The following is a 17,425-nucleotide window of genomic DNA, read 5'->3' on the forward strand; positions in this document are numbered from 1 at the left end:
AACATCGATGTTCAAATAGGTTTTTATTTGCCTATACAAAAGTTTTTAAAGATAATATCTAAGACTTCTTCATTACTGATAGCACCGGTAATTTTGCCAAGTTCTCTTGCTGCGTCTCTAATATCCTGTAAGGATATAGCCGTGTCATAAGTTGGTACTGCAGTTCTTTCTAAATACAGTTCAAGACAATCCGAGACATGCAATAAATGATTTCTATATCGTGCATGACTGATTACAGGATTTTCTCGCGATGGATCTCCGCACCTGAAATTAAAAATATAGATTAATGCAATAAAATAGAAATGTTTTATTTGAACGAAATACTGTTTAAATTATACTTGTTACAGTAATTACATTTATTCATATAATTTATTATATTACTTGGTTTTCAATATTACAAAAATAAAATACTCACAATTCCTCGAAACACTTTCCTAATGCGTTCGTAAGCTCTTCTAAACCTTCTTGCGTCTTACATGATATAGGAACAACATTTTGCTGCCTCCATCTTTCTTTTTCTTCTTCTTTAAGTAAGTCTATTTTATTTAGTACAGCAAGAACCCTCTTTTTATCTATTCCCAAATAATTTTTATACTGTTCTAAAAACATTCCTACAGAAGTTTTTATATTATTTTCCGCACTAATTAAACATATAACAAAATCTGCTTCTTTTGAGTATTCTTTTGCCTTTCTAATACCCTCCACTTCTATTTCATTCTCCGGATTATTCCTGATTCCTGCAGTATCTGCAAGAATCATTGGATATCCACAAATATTTGTTGTTAACTCTATAACATCTCTCGTTGTTCCCGGTGAAGATGTAACAATTGCTGCATCTTTTCTAGAAAGAAGATTTAGAAGACTACTTTTGCCAACATTAGGCTCCCCAAGAATTGCTACGTGTACCCCAGTGCGTAAAATTTCCCCTTTTCTTCCATCAGAAAGATGTTGCCGAATTTCTGTATATAATGTTTGCACAACAGTATTAGCATCTTCTAACACATTTGACGTTACACTGTGCTCTTCAGAGAAATCAACATAAGCTTCTAAATTGGCAAGAACATTTAAAAGCGTAATACGCCAAGAATCATAGAGACGACGGAGGGAACCACTTGCTTGATTAGAGGCCTGTTAAAGTTACAATAGGAAATGTTATAACATAGTAAATTCTAGTGCTATAAGGTGATTAACAAGTATTCTTTCAGAAGGATATTACAGTAATTTCATTTGTACCTGCTGACGTTGTTTTTCAGTTTCTGCTTCAATTAAATCCCCTATACCCTCCGCTTCAGTTAAATCTATCTTTCCATTTAAAAATGCCCTCTTTGTGAATTCTCCGGGAAGTGCTAGATGAAAACGTAACTTTGAAAGTGCATTTAAAATTGATGTCACTACCGCTGGACCACCGTGAACGTGAAATTCTGCGCAATCCTCTCCAGTAAATGATTTGGGTCCTGAAATTCATTATTCATCGAATACATGAGTTTTTTATACTATTTATTTTCAATACATAATTTCGACAGACACTCCTTTGAATTAAACACTGAATCACATTACCTGGAAACCAAAGGCATAGACCCTTATCTAAAACTTCTTTTGTCTGAGGATCATGAATCTTTCTTAAGAAGGCTGTTCTAGGTTTTGGAGAAGATATTTTTGTCATTTTTTCCAATGCTACTAATGCTTCTGGTCCTGAAACACGAATTACTGCTACGCCACATTTACCATATCCTTTAATACAAAAAAAGCATTTATCATTTAATGAATCGTTTCATAAATTAAAGTAGTTAAATTAAAGTATAGTGAATGCGATAGAACAGAACTATTACTGTAAATTAAATATAATTCACTTCAAGAAAATAAATTTTTTTAATTAAATAAAGACATAAATATATAGACATAATTAATATCTTTTCAGTTATATTGTATGTCAAATTGTAAATAATAATTTCATTTAATTCGTATTCATTTTCACATTGGAATTTATAGTTAAACACAAAGTACTTTAAATGTTTAAATTTGTGACTGCAAGACGCATGCGCAGTTAAAATTGGCGGAATGCTAAATGTTCCATCTGATAAAAAGCAGTGTTGAAGTGCACAGCTATCAAATGAAAATTTCTATATAATAAATGTATCGATTCTATAAAAATTTGAGCGATGCTAGAAATATAGAAGAAAGTGTAACAACCGGAAGAAAGTGCATAGATCGTAGAGGATCTATATTCACAAAAGTGTCTTTGCAGTAAAATTAGTGGAACAAAAATTCTGCGTCTCATTTTCTTCGAGCTGGTAGTTAACTTTCAAATGTTTTTATTTTAAAGTATTCGTAACATTTGTGTGCACAATATATAAACAGTAACAAACTTTCATAAATTTAATACGACGTTTTTTTTTTACATTTATTTTACATTGGCTTAGAATCAGGTTAGGTATTTAAGCACAAGTATTGAGCACGACCATTGATGAGGGGAATGTAAGATGGAAGTTAATGATTCATTGAAAAGGTTCGGTTTAATCAGGATACCGAATATTTTATCTACATTAACGAACTTTTTAAGTGTTTGACATTTCGTGATAAGTCCTAATAAGCTTTTATAGCAATGCAGAAAATAAAAATTGTATGTGTTATACGAGACAAGTTTACGATATGAATATTAAAGTGTAAATTAAGACAAAATGGCAGAATTTGGAAAGAAACTAATCACTAGTAAAGATGTACAGAAATGGTGTAACGATTGGGTAGAATTGCAAAAAAATTTTACATATACAGATGAACCGCAATGTAAGAGAAGACATACAGACGACGACGATAGTTATAATACTGATTCCGAGTTTGATTCCGTATCAGAATGTGGAACAAAAAGAAGGGTTGGTTTCCCGCTGAAACGTGAAATTTATCATCTGTCATGTGAATGGACGAGCTGTAAATATGAAACCAATCACGTCGAGAGATTCGTAAATCACGTGGCCACGCACGTGTCTGATTTAAATACGCGGACCAATGAGAAAGAAATCGGTGTTTACATATGTCAATGGACTGGCTGTTTGTATGAGAGTGATGATCCCGATGAGATCTCTAGGCATGTTAATTACCATGCCTATCATACTAAATTGAAATGCATCGGATCAAATGTTCGCACCAGAATTAAATTACCTGTAAGAAGTTATCTACTAGTAGTAAATCATAAGTGACCATTAATTTTAATTAACCATTTTATTTCATAATTTTTATTCTACGATTCTATATTATAATTATTTGCTCGCTATAAATATTATTTTAATAAAAAATTGTATAAGTTTTCTTTAAAAATTAAATAGAGATATAAAAATATTTGCGGGATTTATAATCTTAATATTTCAGAAATGTCGTAGAGATCCCGAATGGAAAAATGTTGTGGATCTTCCAGCACCACTTCTTTGCCGTTGGGAAGAATGTCTGAAACACTTCAGAAATTATCAGTTATATTTGTATCATGTGGCTGTTCACATCGAGGAAGGCCCCAGAGGTAATAAAATTGAAGGAGGTGTAAAATGTAAGTGGACAGGTTGTGGCAGCTTATATCCCAATTTATACAAATTGAGGAATCATATCAGGCATCATACAAAAGAAAAGATCGTTGCTTGCCCTGATTGTGGTGCTACTTTTGCTTCTAATACAAAATTCCATATACATTGCAAACGGCAAATTCCAATTGATGGTAAGATAAAGAATTTCCGTTAAACAATTCCTATAACTATCAGTTAACAGTCTATCCAGATATTATGTATAGTATTTTCAATTGTAGAGGATCATTAAGCCAGTTAATTACAAATATTTGTCAGAAATTTGATATGCAAATAGATATGGTCATTTTTAATATAATATAATAATATATTTTTAATATAATAACTTATTTTGCTAAGTGTCACATTTATAAAAATAACTTACTTTAATTATTATATTAGTTCAGGGATTCCAGTGCTCCCATTGTAATAAGTTTTATCCAACTGAAGGAATTTTGAGAGATCATATGCGAATGCATGTTTTCAATTATAAATGCACACTTTGTGATATGAGTTGTGACTCACCAGCCAATTTAGCCAAACATGTTAGATATCGGCATGTCTCTACCAGGAGTTTCCCTTGTCAGCTCTGCAATCATGCTGCCAAATCTCAACAGGATCTAGATACACACATGACAGTTCACACAAAAGGACCTAACTTTTCGTGCCATTTTGAAGGATGCCAATATAAATGCAAGGGCGCATATACTCTTGATAGGTACTGGAACATTTTATTTCCTGGAAATTCAAATAGAAAGGGCCGAACAAATTTTAATGTATTTCATTTTGATTGTTCGAAAAAAAGAGAGAAAAAGAAAAGAAAGGGAAAAACTTCAGTTTCTTCATGGCGATGAATTTATATTTTAAGGCACATCGAACGAGTTCACACTATGCAGGTGCGATGGTATTGCTGTCATGAATGTCCAGTAAAATATAGAAAAAGCTATAGACTAACGAGACATTTAATTGAGACGCATCAATTGCAATTACCTAGTGGTCATACACGATTCCAATACAGTCACGATGAAGATGGATGTTACAGATTACAAATGTTCAGATATGAAGCTGTTGAAGAAGAAACAAATCCTTCTATTAACCACCTAAAATTGCAAAATAAAAAATTTAAAATCAAATTAAATAAAGATGCCAGTGTGCCTCAAATTCAGGTAATATGGTTGTTTGCAGTAAAGTTTATAAATAGTTGTAAAAGAGCTTGATGTTCAAAAATGTTATGTTTTATCTATTAGGTTTTTGAAGATTTGGATGAAAATGAAGAGGAAAATGAAGATAACGAAGTGCAAGAAATGTCAGGGGAGAAAAATGACGAAGGAAAATCTATGCCGGTGATATCGAATATTCTGATAACGATCGATGAAACTGATGCCGAGGGAAATATAATTAGAAGTAGAGTTGTGGAGGCGCAAGAAACTATGGAGTTGCCACCCACCGAAGGATCACCATTAATTTTAACATAAATTTATTTCACAATTGATTCGTACAATTTTTTATTAAAATCCAACAGGAGCAAAATTTTATATATTTATTATAAATAGCTAATGATTTTTATATTCTTTTGTATTTTATATTGTTTCTCTTTCATAATTATTATTAATTAATACTTTATGTATGTCCCATAAAAAGTTTATAAATCGATCAATTTGGAACGATGTACTTAATTTCTTTCGTATGAGACATATAATTATAATTTCATTTTAAATAAATATATCAAATATGTTTTTTTATAAATAAGTCTCTTATAAACTAGGAAGATAATCGAAGATCAAAACAAGCTTCGTCTTCTATATCTAATGAAGCGGGTGTATCTGTAGCCGCAATTAATTCACCATCAAAATACAGTTTAATTTTTGATTCCTTGACATCAAATTTTCGAGCACATTTCTCTAATAAAATTTTAAAATCATTATCTCGTTTAACAGAAACAGTTAGATTTTTCTTGCCTGTTGTTTGTATTTTTATTGCACAAACGTTTTCATTGTTCGTGTCTTTTCGAGGCATAGTGTCTGTACTGTCCCCCTTAACAATGCCTCCCTCTGTAAACATTTTTTTCTATTTTTATTTGAAAAGAACGTTAGAAGAAACTATAACTTTGTGCGAAGAAGATCAAAGTGGCAATGAATAATTTACCGAGTATGTCTATTACAGACAAATTTATGGATGCTGGCGTATCAGTTTGTTTAATAGTTACATCTTTTTTTGTTATTAAAATTTCATCTACAGATACTTGTTCTAAATCAGCAAAATATTCAAAAATTTGTCGAAAGTTTTCATTCTAAAACAATGGAAACATTTTTATTTTCGAAATAAAGAGGTAAACAATAAAATTAATAGTTTTTTAAATACTTAATTAGTGTGGCACAATTGTAATAATTTCATAAATATGATTATGAAATATATGTAATTATATTTTGATTACGTACCTTACAAATATTCAAACGATGTATGTCCTTTGATCGCCAAAGGATTTTAATGTTTATTTCATAATTCTCAGTCTCAATAGAATGTGAATTCTCTTGTGTACCACTTTCAATTACAAATAAATCATTTTCAGGTGATTTTGGTTTTCCTTCTATAGAAACGATTTCTAGATCTGAATCTGTCTCATTGTCAGTCTGCCGTGCATTTCTTTTCTAAAAAGAACAGCAACGAAATTGGATATACAACATATTTCAATTAATTGGATTAATAATTCCATGGGTTCATGAAAAGAGCGTTTGTCTCTAATTGTTTACTTGTCTTTGTCTTGCCGATTGATGACTAGTAGTGTTTCTTTTACCTCTTGTATTACGATTTGCTTTTTGTTTTTCTACTTTTCTTGTTGTTCTAATTTTGTTGGAGTCTTCTAGAATTCTGTAAGGTAGTAGGAAACTTCAAGTTAGCATAAGATTATAGCGAAAAGTAAATTAACGGTGTATAATACATGTAATTTTTAATTATAAAGCTAATCATAAAAACTAATTTGTTATGAACTTCATATGTATTAGATGTGCACCAACTCTTTGTTATTTTTTTGCATTTTCTTCTCCTCATCCTCCCCCTTTTGGTCGTTATGTCGTGGTGGTTGCGGCTTTTTCCTTAAGGCTATACGTCAATTTTTAATTATATCATCTGTTTTTATGTTATACCGTAAATTAATAATTTAAAAACATTACTAACAATAATATCAATAATTATTATATACGTACCATTTAACTTTGCGACAGAATTTAAGTACATATCATCATCATCGTCGGATGAACTTCCTAATTGAAATGTTTCCATTATTGTCCAGTATTGTTAACAATATTATGATGTAAAGAGGAAAGTGAATTGGAATAGTACAACTTTTAGTCTGACATTCTTTTACCTCACAGTAAAAGAGGGTTAGATATTTAATGAAAGTATTACTTTTCGTACACTTTCAGCTACACAATGTTTTCTATGCACTATGTCAAGAAAGAAACGAGATTTAAGTAACAACATTACTATTTAAAGAATTCAAATGAATAATGCATATTGGATCAGAATAAATGGGTTTTTCTTCGATATCACGAACTTTTCCTATTCTAAATTGTATTTTAAATTGTGATTGCAGTGCCATCTTCATAGAACGACACGATTTAATTGATCTGTTTACTGCAAGTTACATATACAATAAAGAATACTATATGTTACAATGTTTATAAAATCATATAAAAATGAATGTAAAACTCGATAGCTAAATACAAAAATGTTTATTATTCATTAATTACAATATTTCTTATCATTAACCATCATTGATTTACAATATTTCAAGACTATACAACTTCGGTACTCACAGTATTCTTTAAAATTCAAATTTCGAATGTAATAAGGGAGGTAAATAAATCTGATACGACCGTTTCCAAATTTTTCATTAAAATTCACTTTTGTGTAACATACTAATACAGTCTTAAAAACACTACGTTGCTTCTAATTTAATAATACTCAAACGTATTAAACGTATTACAGGGTATTGATGATAGCCAGGTGGTTCGAATGAAGTGGAGATGATCCCACATGAAAAAACAAGTCGAGAATATCGAATAAAGGTGTTTTATCCTCGAGAAAATCAAATTTAATCAAATTTAAAAATAGCATATGTGAATTTGGCTACCAGTACCAACTGGTAATTGAACTAAACAATCAGCAGAAGGTTATCTTACATGCGAAAATAAGTGAAAAATGTTGAATAAAATTTTTCCGTTTAAGGCCTCGTTTTCAAGAAAATAGTTTGATACACGCACGCTTGATTAATTTTGAATTTTTATTTTCTCAAAAATGGAACGTCCTATGACAAAATTTTACGTTACATTTTTTACTTACTTTTACCGATACAATTATTTTTCATCTATTATTCGATTCAATCCGGTTCGAAATTAACAAAGTTCAAGTATACTTGATAAATATTCAATCTTCAATTTCTCGAAAACGAAGCCTTAAATGAAAAAAATTTCATTCTATGTACTTCGTTCTATATATTTTGTTCTTATTCTTTTATAAAGAATAACCCCACTTTGCCTGTACCATCTGAAACACCCTAATACTGAAACACCCTGTACATTTAATTATACGTCAAACAATGAGATTCATTTCTATTCAAGTTATAGTCCAAATTAAGTATCTAGTACAAATACATTTCAATTGATTGGCAAATATATTTATCAATAATTGCTTTAATTTATACTATTTAAACATTTAAACGTAGACTATCGTCGCTCATAAATATTCCCTCTCTTTCTTTCGTTGATACAGGCCATTGCGATTGGTGCGTAACTTGTGACGTAAGTGAACGACGGTTCCACCCGTGGTCCGTGGTCCGTGGTCCTCTTTTATCTCTTCAGATCCTCGGTGAAAACGAAATCTCCCGGGTATCATGCTAGTCACACTGCCTGTTTGAGATTGAGCTTCCTACGTCATCCCTACTATCGCTCTCGATGATAAGAACTGCTTTTTGTCAACGAAATTCTGCGAGCGACCACTACCACGACCACGATCACTCTCCATTTTCAATCGGTGAGTATGTCTTCTGCTGAATTTCCGGTTGGCTGTCATTCCAAAATTTTACCAACTACCTGAAAAATATGACTTGCCAATACCAATTTAACTATTCACATTTGTATTGTTTTACGCTTTTTACTGTTTATTGTTAACATTAACATTGATCGGTAGACTTCTGTCAGGATATTTGAAGAAATTGAATTTTCGAGGATTCGTGATTAAAGATCTTTGTTTGATTGAAAAGCCGTTTTCCATGAAATGTAAGCGGCTGAAAATAATAGCGAGATAGTCTGTGAAGGAAGTTGTTGAAGTATTTTTTCTAAATTAAAATCTAACCTTTCTAGTATATGGTTTCAGGTGGTATGGTCGTTACCTAACCTACTTTATTGCTTCTTCCATATTTAACGTTTAATTGTTTATGTATGTAGATATTCATCGTTTAATGCTCAACTGATAATACTTAACTGATGCGTATATAATCGATAGATTATTGATTCTCGTGCTTAAGGTATCGCTTATAGCTTCTTCACAGATATATACCTACTTATTTTCTTATTAATATTTTACTTTCCATTCATATATTTGCTCGTGAGGCGATATTACGTTGTCTGTTAACATTGTCATTTACGTTGAGATAAAGTTATACAGATTTAGACATATTAATTTCATCGCGGGATATCGTTATGTATGTGTACGTCGTGTACATATGCTTTCACATGTATATAAGTTTTTAGTTATCTACAATAAGATTTAGCGAATATGTATCTGTGCATAATGCAATTCTGCACTTGCAATTGTGCAGATATCAATTCGTTATATAATGATTCCTTTATCTTTTTTGTTATACTACTAACGTTCAAGGTTGAACGATAACATTCAGAGATGCAGAAGCTCAAATTAGTCTATAACACAAATTGTTTTCCGTCTTTCAAAAACGTTACTATTAGACTGCGGATATTTATGGAAATTAATATTTCTATAAACATTATTAAAGGAATGGAATCTACACAGAAATTGTTTTATCTATTAAGTATTAATAACAAGTATTGTATTTTAGATATTTTATATATTTTCGCATTTCATGTGCATCCTGAATATTTTTGCACCTTTCAATTTCCCATAAATATATAAAAATCCGCGGTTTAGTGATTATTTAAAATAATGTGAAAAGAGTTTATATGATTGAAATGGATTGAAATGAAAGGATTTATACGATTGAATAGAATTTATAATATTTCTGTGAGACTGCAAAGTGTGAGAAGTTTTAAAATATGTAGTTAGTAAATCAATCGCAGAGTTGTACGCAAATTGAAATTTCCTTGAAGTTTCATGGAGTTTGAAATATCAAACCATTATTACTTTAGTTACCGAAGTTGCCAACATATTTAGGGTAAACATGACGAGCAAAAATTGTTAGTAAAATCAGTACATTTGTGACACCAATTTGTGTATTTTCACTTTATAACCTTGGCTTTAATCGTGTAGGTAATTTAAAAGAAAAAAAAAGAAAAAGAAAAGAAAAAGAAAAAAGAAAGAGAGAGAGAGAGAGAGAGAGAGAACGAAAAGAAAAAAATCTCGGTTTATGTATTCAGTGAAACCGACCTCGTAGAGTTCGTCGCGATGACGGAATTCATTGAAGAGAAATCGATCGACACTTGTGTCGAAACCCCTCGAATTGTAACGCATCGAAAATCGCTGAAAACGTTGAAAGGCTTGAGTAGGATTATTTTACAACTTGCTGATTGCTCGATTTTCGTCTAAGCGTAAAGAGTGAAACTTGAAGAAAGAAATTTAAAAGGAAACCTTATTTACGAACATGGTTACAGGATGTCCCAGCAATCGTGGTACAGTCGACAATAATGCTGGTTCTGTGTGAAAAAACAAATTAAAAATATAGAATAAACGCTTTTTCATACGACGCTTCGTTTTCAAGAAAATCGAGTTTGAAAATTTGTCAAGTATGCTTAAACTTGACTAATCGCAGGTTAGATACGTGTAAACAATCAGCAGATGATTATTCTATGTATACGAGAAAATAAGATAAAAATGCAAGTTAAGAACTGACCTAGTATACGCGCGCAATAAATTTTCAGATTTATTTTTCTTGAAAACGAAATATTTTATGAATAAATTTTATTGTATATTTTCGACTTTTTTCTTCGCGTAAAATCATCCTATTGTCGATTGTACCACGATTGCTGGGACACCCAGTATGTTTTTAGATATGTATACTGAATTAAAATAAACGTTTTTAAAAGTCATGCAACGTTAAAGTTATTGTTTCTTTATGTATTATCACCTTTTTTTATTCAGAAAACTTAACTTAAATCTTTAACTCAATATAACAGAGAAAGTGTAATTTGCCATACATATTTACTAGTCTCTCATAATATTCGAATGGTCGTTGCTAGTCAAACTGATGGTTACGACGCGGCGTCTGCTGGAAGCTCTGGCTTTCGTAAGAAATCAATGATGTGTCCAGGTCATATTTCTCGCCGAGAAATGGTAGTTGAAAGTGGCAATGTTATATGGCCAGTATAAGAAGGACCATTTGCATCCATAGTTGTGCACGTGTCATTATACATATGCGTGTAAGTTGTATGTACAGAAAACTTTTCGTAGTCCTTAGAACCTAATGACGAACAGATACTTTTCATATGCTTATTTATATTACAATATTATTTTGATACATAATTTTATCCATCAAGATGAAAATATAACTTTGCCGTTACGTACATTGATTGCTGTTAATTGAAAGTTTATATAAGATACAATATATGTGTATGCAAATCTAAATTTGATATCGATAATGCACTTAATTGGAAGAAAAAAGATGAAAAAGTTTCTTATTTTATTGTAAGTTTTTAGAAGAAGATAATTACCAACGAAATAATTATTGAAAGAAATATTTACCTACATGTAATGAATATTGAATAAAAATACAAATAGAATCAGTGATCAGGAAATTAAGATATATGATCAACTTTAGAATAATCCCTGTTCAAGACATTTTCAAATTTTCGTATTAATTTTTTACCGCTTTAAAAATATAATCCACCGTCTTTATCCAAAAATAATTATAATACATAGAATGTAATTGCGTTGCATAATTTTGTATACAATAACAAGTGTATATAATCATTATCGTATATTTACCACATGTAATTTTGTAACAGGAAGGAAATTATAAATTATAGTTTCAATGGAAAAGGACAGCGTGAAAAAAGTTCCAGATCAATTTAAGTAAGTAATCCGTTCGATGCAAGAAAAACATAACTAACAAATATATTTGATTCTCACCGTAACGATGTTATGGCACTAGCGTGTACAAATTTACGCTTAATCAACAATTAATAAATTACCAGTATATTTGTGTGTGCGCGCGTGCACACACACATACACACACACACACATATATATATATATATGTCGCAAATAAATTTTAGACTTCTTCCAAAAATTATAAATGGCGGGATCGCAGGTATCATCGGTGTCTCTGTGGTATTCCCACTGGACTTGGTTAAAACACGATTACAGAATCAAGTTATTGGCCCTAGTGGCGAACGAATGTACAAATCAATGTAAGTGATTATAGCTTCCGATAAATCTTTAAGAAAATAGGATAATCACATTGAGTCAACTGGTACAAAATAAAATGTAATGGTTTTTCTAATTAATCATAAAAATGATATATTTCAGGTTTGACTGCTTTAAGAAGACTTACATTGCCGAAGGCTACTTTGGCATGTATAAAGGATCTGGCGTGAACATTCTTTTAATCACACCAGAAAAGGCAATCAAACTCACTGCCAACGATACATTTCGTTATTACTTATCTACAGGGCCTGGGTATGTTATTCTTCCAATAACAATTAAGTGTTAAGTAAAGATGTGCATACTATTAAGAATAGTACTACATACATAAGCTGGTATGTATAATAGTGATGTCTATAACCTATATCGATCGATCGATATTGATACCGACATTAATATTCATATCTCGATATAATGTCGATATAGGGTATATTCATGACTAGGGTATATACACGTATACATATACATATGTGCGTATGCGCACGCACGCACGCACGCATGTGTGTGTGTGTGTTTAATGTACATTAATACTAATCTAATATTAATGTTGATAATTATACAGAGATAACAATGTTGGTAGTTAAAGTACAGCTAATAGCAGTGATAGTTAAAATCTATCGATTTTCTGCACAGACAGAAACTGCCACTAGAACGTGAAATGCTTGCCGGTGGATTAGCTGGAGCATGTCAAATTATCGTCACAACACCGATGGAACTACTGAAAATCCAAATGCAAGATGCTGGACGAGTAGCGGCAGCAGCAAAGGAAGGTAAATTTTGTAAAATATTCGCAATTAATTAGAAACGAAATTATTTACAAAAAACCTTATTTTACAATTAGGCTAAAATGATTTTGAAAACATTGAACGAGCACAATTATTAATAATTTGAAAGTAATTCTTTCACAGAGCACGTAAAATATTTTACATTCTATTTACGTTAACGTATATCACAAATTTCTCAAGTACATTCACTGAAACGTGGAATGAATTGCGATCTAGATTTGGATTCGGGAAATTTGATTTCGTTCGATTCGTATTTTTTACAGCTACATGACGTCCGCGATAGCCGATAAAAATTTCAGGACGGGAAGATTTAATTGCAGACGGATGGCAACGTATCAAATATGGACCGGTAAACGGTTTGAGAGGAATGCGTTTGTTTCAAGATTAGAATAGAAATGTTGTTATTGTTAACGCACTCTCCAGGATCAAATTTTGATTTTTGGAACTTTGACTTGTTCTACAAATGTTTTCCTTGAGGAAGAAATTTAATACCTTTTACAAAATTCTTTTACAAAATAGATATATATATTTTTTTTTAATTTTTCTACTTCCTAACATAAAACATCATGTTTCTTCACAAGCAGTGTTCTTCTCTTAAAATGAAATTATTAATTAATCCGTCTACTCCAACCTGGTGTTTTTCACGATTAAGTTTCTCTTGTCCATTTTTTAAGATTTAATTCTTTATGTTATGCCTGATTTATCGAGGTGTGTCTCCCTCCTTCGTGTCAAAGGTTCTCTTTGTGTGTACTGGTTATTCACCTTTTACGATATAAAATATAAAACTAACAGCTGACCGGAATTCATTAACGCATTCGTTGCCACTGGCGCATAACGTTACATAGGTTTAATTATCGTCGTAATACTGCTGACGTAATCATTGCAGTTTGCTTTTGTGCAGTCTGATAAAAAGAACGACAAATGGAACAGTATGGCCGTATTTTAATGGCAGCGAATGCGTTAGTTATGTTTATGATTTTAGTAGCGTTATTTGTATAAAAAAAGTACTGTATTAAAAAATCCGTTATACCTAAAATAAGCATAGCATAATTTTCAAATTTAACATTAAAATTTCTTAAACGTACAATTCTTTCTTAAAGATACAACATTTCTAAGATTTAAGTTTTCAATTACAATGATCGATGGGACAATTAATAGGAAAATGTCGACGATTATTTGTTACTTATTATTTATCTGGCAGGATTAATTTATGGCGTGTAAATACGAATAATTATTACAGCTGGGAAAGTTGTACCAAAGGTGTCGGCTTTATCATTAACGAAAGATTTATTGCGGAAAAGAGGCATTTTGGGACTTTATCAAGGTACTGGTGCAACAGCGCTTAGAGATGTCACATTTTCTATTATTTACTTCCCACTATTCGCTAGACTGAACGATGTTGGGCCAAAGAGAGAGGATGGTTCCTGTAAGTTTCGATCTCATTCTGAACATTTATTTATAGTTCAAAGATTTAATTAACATTTTTTGTTTCATCGGCTAGCCGTATTTTGGTGTTCGTTTTTGTCTGGCTGTATCGCTGGTTCTATAGCTGCATTATCAGTGAATCCGTTTGACGTAGTCAAAACAAGATTGCAAGTAATCAAAAAGGCACCCGGTGAACCAACATACGATGGTGTACTGGACTGCATAACGTGAGTGTGACATTCGTATAAAATTATAATCATCTTAATTATCCCGTTGACATAATAATCCTTTCACGCTAATGTTTCTTGTGTGCGTTATCTTTCCTCAACCAAAAAATTATTATGGTTGACCAAAAAATACTCAGTTCTGAATGTGGTGAAAATATCGTAATCTTGAATAACTGAAAATCAAATTAATAAGAAACGGATATAATGTTTCAGATTGTATGACAGATAACTATACCAATTAGTTAATGCCAATGCGTTAATAAAAAAGATAGTAGAAAAATATTAATATTTTGGATAACTTTAGAAAATTGTGTAAAAATACTGAAATAGTATAATTACTACTTATCTATTTTGTAGTAAAACATTGAAGAACGAAGGTCCAACTGCATTCTTCAAAGGTGGAGCGTGCAGAATGATCGTGATAGCACCCCTTTTCGGGATTGCACAAACCATTTACTACCTCGGCGTCGCAGAATGGCTATTGGGTCTTAAATGAACATCGCCCTCTTCTTCTTCTGTGTCGTCTTAGAATACTCTGGGATTAAACTGACAATAACTGGCGCGTAATAGATGTATGTTCGCTTAATACGGTTCGCTAGTTGCTGAGTAAGTGAGTTGTTCTTTTCTTAATTACCTGAGAACCTTGGTTATCGGACGCGCGCAAAATGTATTTAATGTTTATTTGATAAATTATCAACGTACAGAAGTGTCTTTTTTTATTTTTGATATTTATGTATTATTATAATAGTTCTTTTAATTGCAATTATTTTTAATTTTTTTTTTTTTTTTTTTCTTTTTTTTTTTTTGAAGATTTCATAGTGCAATAAAGCTCTCAAAATAAAATGGAGTTGTAAATAAAATGAAAACCTCTCTACGGCTTAAAACTTAACAAAATATCAAAAATTACACAGCATTTCAATAGTAATATGATTTTAAGTTTGATACATGTCTCATCGAATTAAATTATAAGATAGAATTTGAGTATAATAGAAGCAGAGAAGAAGAAATTCAATGTAATTAGGCAGTTAATCTCATGAATTTATTTCTATGTGTTTTTGTGATTGTCTCTTCAGATAATCAAGGTTCTGGTGAGCTATTGCGAAGGCTAGGTCACCGTTTATAAATGATAACGTTGATTTTGACTTAATATTATTATCGAATGAGAATGAAATTCGTAATTTGCGATCGAATTCGCTTATATTCACTATTGACGAACTAATTATAAATCTTAGGATTCTATTATTCCCATCTTACCTATCCCTCGTATGAATTACTTCTTCAACAACCAGTGTTTCCAACTTTCTTTATATACTTTTTTATTTCACATTTTTGTTTTTTATAACATTTACAATAAGTTATTAAGGTATCTGCAAAGTAAGATAGACGATTATTTTTACATCTTATTTTTATTTTATATATAAATGGAGCGCGAATATGTTTGCGGAAAAATTTATAAACATAAAGTATGACATACCTAAGCACGTATTATACATCATATCGTTAATAAATATCGCGAAAAAATCGACTAAATTATTTATGTTGTATATATTATGTCGGGTAATGATGGGAACACTGGTATAGTCTACCGTGATAACAAGAGCTTATATTTTGTAAGAGATTACATAATTTCATTTGTGAATTCTAGTTAATGCTGTCGTCAGATCATTGCTATATCTTTAAGAATCAAATAATAGGAAATAACTCTTAATTGGTATGATTATAAAATATAAAAATCATGCATCAAGGAATGCATAGTTTTGTTGTATTTTAAATTTTGTAAATTAATGTTTTGTTTTAATGTATGTTTTAAATTAAAGTTTAACATATTGTTATTCTATGTTCTGTTAACATAATTATACGATTATCATAAACATAGTTAACTTATTAAAGAACCTCAAGTCGTTTTAATTTATGTTGTTTGAAATATTTCTATACTTATTTCTATCTTTTATAATTATTTATCTTCAGATGCATTTATAGATTTGTATCTGTTTAAAATATTTATTAAATATCACAACAATTGAGAGTTAAATTGTTCTTCCGTTTTCCTTCTTAGGAAATTTTGTGGAGAGATACTAGAAGAAATTTCCCAAATATGGGGATTTATTGTCAATTTTACTAGTAAAAGAAATTCTAGATATATAATAAAAATATTCATGTTATCGATGTATATTGACATTGTACAGAAGTAAATCTTGGCGGTTCTTCAAAAATATTCCTAAGGAAATTTATTTTTTTGCATAAGTTGTTCAAGCACAAATTTCTCTCCCATAAAAGATCAGAGAAATGTGATTTTGTTTCATTAGTACAATTTTTATTAAAAATGTTATTTAACGATTGTTTTTTGCAAGGACTTTATTATATGTTGTTTCTTTTTTTTTTTTTTTATTATTATTAAAATCGTATATACAAAGTGAAAGTGAAAAAAGGACGAGATAGATTCAATTTCCTAGTTATTTATTAATCCTTCCTGTGAGATCTTCTTTCTCATTATGTATATTCGTTGTCATTTATAGGTTCATCACGACGTACAAATATTCATGTTCTCTATCATTAATGTCAAGTTAACAAGACTAATAATTCTAATCTTTTCTTTTTCATTAAAAAAAAAATGATAAATCTTTGCACTTGTTAACTGTAATAAGAAAAAGATTTTCTGTATTAGTTTTTTTTCAAACGACTGACAGTTTGAACGCTGTAATATATGAAAGAAGGTATAAATGAAACGTAACAAATTTAAGTTTTACCTCGCGTTGTAATGGTGTACAGGTTTGCGATAAAGTTCAAAAGCGCTTCCTCTCTGTTCCCTGCTTCCAGCGAGATCTAGTCCACT

General features: G+C 30.8%; 5 protein-coding genes across 10 annotated transcripts in view; 2 read left to right on the forward strand and 3 right to left on the reverse strand.

Moving 5' to 3' along the window:
• Positions 1-4: 4 nt before the first annotated feature.
• On the reverse strand, positions 5-2,476 carry LOC117232509 (tRNA modification GTPase GTPBP3, mitochondrial). Of its 2 annotated transcripts, none has more exons than XM_033491893.1 (5): positions 2,400-2,476; positions 1,558-1,731; positions 1,234-1,454; positions 416-1,128; positions 5-264 (listed from the first exon to the last, which is right to left on the reverse strand). In XM_033491893.1, exons 2-5 carry the CDS (start codon positions 1,661-1,663, stop codon positions 24-26), a joined length of 1,281 nt encoding a protein of 426 aa, XP_033347784.1. In that variant the 5' UTR covers positions 1,664-1,731; positions 2,400-2,476; the 3' UTR covers positions 5-23. The 2 variants fall into 2 exon arrangements, with proteins under 2 accessions (XP_033347784.1, XP_033347783.1); XM_033491892.1 differs by having other exon boundaries at positions 2,191-2,421.
• Positions 2,477-2,587: 111 nt separating this feature from the next.
• On the forward strand, positions 2,588-5,050 carry LOC117232508 (histone H4 transcription factor-like). Its single transcript, XM_033491891.1, has 5 exons — positions 2,588-3,158; positions 3,364-3,700; positions 3,948-4,263; positions 4,414-4,711; positions 4,793-5,050. The coding sequence occupies exons 1-5, from the start codon at positions 2,679-2,681 to the stop codon at positions 5,018-5,020; spliced, it is 1,659 nt and encodes a 552-aa protein (XP_033347782.1). The 5' UTR covers positions 2,588-2,678; the 3' UTR covers positions 5,021-5,050.
• Positions 5,051-5,279: 229 nt separating this feature from the next.
• On the reverse strand, positions 5,280-7,132 carry LOC117232510. Of its 2 annotated transcripts, none has more exons than XM_033491894.1 (6): positions 6,749-7,132; positions 6,560-6,644; positions 6,296-6,413; positions 5,984-6,193; positions 5,691-5,835; positions 5,280-5,596 (listed from the first exon to the last, which is right to left on the reverse strand). In XM_033491894.1, the coding sequence occupies exons 1-6, from the start codon at positions 6,822-6,824 to the stop codon at positions 5,307-5,309; spliced, it is 924 nt and encodes a 307-aa protein (XP_033347785.1). In that variant the 5' UTR covers positions 6,825-7,132; the 3' UTR covers positions 5,280-5,306. The 2 variants fall into 2 exon arrangements, with proteins under 2 accessions (XP_033347785.1, XP_033347786.1); XM_033491895.1 differs by having other exon boundaries at positions 6,560-6,671.
• Positions 7,133-8,559: 1,427 nt separating this feature from the next.
• LOC117232486 (mitochondrial glutamate carrier 1-like) lies at positions 8,560-15,171 on the forward strand. 2 transcript variants are annotated; one of them, XM_033491850.1, is made up of 8 exons: positions 8,560-8,576; positions 11,738-11,804; positions 12,008-12,142; positions 12,261-12,410; positions 12,789-12,925; positions 14,181-14,366; positions 14,442-14,592; positions 14,950-15,171. In XM_033491850.1, exons 2-8 carry the CDS (start codon positions 11,764-11,766, stop codon positions 15,086-15,088), a joined length of 939 nt encoding a protein of 312 aa, XP_033347741.1. In that variant the 5' UTR covers positions 8,560-8,576; positions 11,738-11,763; the 3' UTR covers positions 15,089-15,171. The 2 variants fall into 2 exon arrangements, with proteins under 2 accessions (XP_033347741.1, XP_033347742.1); XM_033491851.1 differs by lacking the exon at positions 8,560-8,576 and adding an exon at positions 10,973-11,152.
• Positions 15,172-16,072: 901 nt separating this feature from the next.
• The window catches only part of LOC117232485 (tight junction protein ZO-1), a 16,794-nt gene continuing 15,441 nt past the window's right edge, over positions 16,073-17,425 (reverse strand). For all 3 annotated transcript variants that reach the window (XM_033491846.1, XM_033491847.1, XM_033491849.1), the window contains 2 exons: positions 17,340-17,425; positions 16,073-17,227 (listed from right to left, as the gene is read on the reverse strand). The exon at positions 17,340-17,425 is cut by the window's right edge and continues 327 nt beyond it. In XM_033491846.1, the coding sequence (XP_033347737.1) occupies positions 17,224-17,227; positions 17,340-17,425 (90 nt within the window). In that variant the 3' untranslated portion in view covers positions 16,073-17,223. The remainder of the gene's footprint in view (positions 17,228-17,339) is intronic.

The sequence above is a fragment of the Bombus vosnesenskii genome, unplaced genomic scaffold (assembly GCF_011952255.1).
Source record: "Bombus vosnesenskii isolate JDL3184/JDL3185 unplaced genomic scaffold, Bvos_JDL3184-5_v1.1 scf7180000013289, whole genome shotgun sequence".
In the NCBI taxonomy this organism is placed as follows: Eukaryota; Metazoa; Arthropoda; class Insecta; order Hymenoptera; family Apidae; genus Bombus; species Bombus vosnesenskii.